This window comes from Atta cephalotes (assembly GCF_000143395.1).
Source record: "Atta cephalotes unplaced genomic scaffold scaffold00965, whole genome shotgun sequence".
Lineage (NCBI taxonomy): Eukaryota > Metazoa > Arthropoda > Insecta > Hymenoptera > Formicidae > Atta > Atta cephalotes.
In genome coordinates, this window is record NW_012131029.1 from 1 (window position 1) to 2,480 (window position 2,480).

A 2,480-nucleotide genomic window follows, 5' to 3' on the forward strand; every position below is an offset into this window, starting at 1 on the left:
GAGAGAGAGAGAGATACGGCCATTACTTTCTTTCTTTATTTACCTTCAACTAGCATTGCATTTCGAAGCATCGGCGTGAAAGCGTAATTTATCATATCTATGGTTAAGAATGAGAGTGGGGAGAAAATTTGGAGATTGTTAATCCCGAATTATAAAACCGTTAACTGGAGGATACCGTGAGGATTCTATTATTATTCTAAATTTGAACATACATTAGAGTGTACGACAGTGTGCAGTGAAAATAGAGGATTGAGCTTGATTTATATTTAGATCATTCAGATTTTACATATCGATATAATACGATAAAATAAAATTCACGATAAAATCTTGAGAAAGTTCTGAAAAGATACAAAAACATAAATATGTCAGATCCGGAACTTGAAGCGTTACGACAGCAACGTCTGGCTCAATTGCAAGCTCAATATAAGGTTACAAGATTTTACTTGATTTTATATTTTGGAATTTAAGGCTAATAATTATTTCATTTTTTTGGATGGCTAAAATACATTAACTATGTGTTTGTGATTCTACAGTACTTTAAAAGAGTTGTACATAAATTTAATAAAAGCGAGGGGAGCTATTCCCACTGATTTTTAGTATTTATGTCTTTAACCTCTTAAGGTTATACGACACCTAAATGTTAAAATTCTGAATATGTTGTTATCATGTTGTTGTTACTATCATTTTTTTTTAACTTGATATAATTGTAAATAATTGTAAATAATTCTTTTCATCCCAATGGTCTTCCTTAATTCGAATATATTTTCATTAACCTCCAAATTTTTATATATATTGCTGAGGTCAGTACATATTCAACACTTATTTCTATGGTTTGTATTTCCAACATTAAAAAGCAAACCGTATAATATTTTATAGGTTTACTTGTCACATATTGTTCTGTATGAATAATAAGATTGGAAACAAGACCGTTTATGTTAAATACATTACTTCAAATATGAATATGATAATTGCATGCCGATATAGTTGTCGAACTTTCAAAGCAATCAATCTGAAATATTAATAATCCTCCCAAATTTTCCAAATTAATCTTAAAATCTGTAATAAACTTTTTGCGAAACTTTTTGATCTCGGTAGTCTAAAGGCTTAAGACTCTCACACAGAATGTAAGAGAATGATGGAGTTCAACTCCTGGCCGAAGCAATACTTTTCGCAAAAAGTTTATTACAGTTTTTTAAGATTAATTTAGGAAATTTGGAGGGATTATTAATATTTTAGATTGAGTTGAAAATCTGACAACCAGTCATCAGCATGTAATTATTATTTCTGAAATTAATTCATTTATATGAATATATATAATAGTTCTGTATGAATTTATGGAATTAAAATTGTTAAAATGTAGATATGTTTTTGTTTTAGGGTAACAATGCCAACGATAAACAAGCGATGGAAGAGAGAATGCAACAAATGGAAGAGATGAAGCATGCTATATTAACTCAAGTATTGGATCAATCAGCTAGAGCAAGATGTAAATTTATTTTATTATTAATATCATCGAAATATGGTATTAATAGCTTATAACATTGTACATTTATGGATAGTGAATACACTTTGCCTTGGAAAGCCTGAGAAGGGCAAAATGGTGGAAGAAATGCTTCTGAACATGGCACAACGTGGACAGTTACCTGGCAAACTTGGAGAGAAAGAACTAATCAATTTACTCGAAAATGTGAATCAACAAACGCAAAAGAAGACAACAGTCAAAGTTAATATAATTTTTTTATAACAGAATCGTGCATTTCATAAAGTAGAGAAAGTAATAGAATTAAAATTTTATTTTTCAGTTTGACAGGAGAAGAGCAGCTATGGATTTTGATGATGATATGGACTTGTAGCAATTGTACAAATTTTACATCCAAAATCAATTAAATTAAAGAAGATATTCATGATTCATATGTGCAGTAAGTTACAGAAATTACAATATTCCCCACTTTTGCTTAGTAATAATATTATTTTTATGCTGTACTGAAATAAAAAAAAAGTTGAATTATCACTTGAATTTTAATAAGAGAACACAAGAGTTGATCAACATTCACTTTGTTATTACCATTCATTTTGTTATTAAATACACAGTGTGACAAGTAATTTTTAAGACTGGCGCCTCAGCATATCTCAGCAATTAGTGGCACCATTTGAACATTAGCATCATTAGAAAGATATATTTTCTTCTTTCAAACGCACTCAAGTTCATGCAAATCGGATAACAAATGACAAAGTTGTGACAGTACTTCCTAAACAAATTTTAAATCAATGTTGAAATTTTATCATGGAACAAAGAACAGTCATTAAATTCAACGCAAAACTTGATAAAAGTGCATCAGAATTCCGATTGATGCAGCAAGTGTATGGTGTGACGCTTATTTAAGTCGATCAAATATTTTCTTGTAGCATAAACGATTTTTGAATGGTAGAGAGTCGCTCATTACATTCGCTCAATGCTCATTACATTTTTCGATAGGAAA

At 29.8% G+C, this 2,480-nt stretch overlaps 1 protein-coding gene across 1 annotated transcript; it reads left to right on the forward strand.

Moving 5' to 3' along the window:
- Positions 1-46: 46 nt before the first annotated feature.
- Positions 47-2,009, forward strand: LOC105625332 (programmed cell death protein 5). The gene is made up of 4 exons (XM_012206668.1): positions 47-428; positions 1,378-1,486; positions 1,560-1,723; positions 1,803-2,009. The coding sequence occupies exons 1-4, from the start codon at positions 363-365 to the stop codon at positions 1,851-1,853; spliced, it is 390 nt and encodes a 129-aa protein (XP_012062058.1). The 5' UTR covers positions 47-362; the 3' UTR covers positions 1,854-2,009.
- The last annotated feature ends 471 nt before the right edge of the window (positions 2,010-2,480 follow it).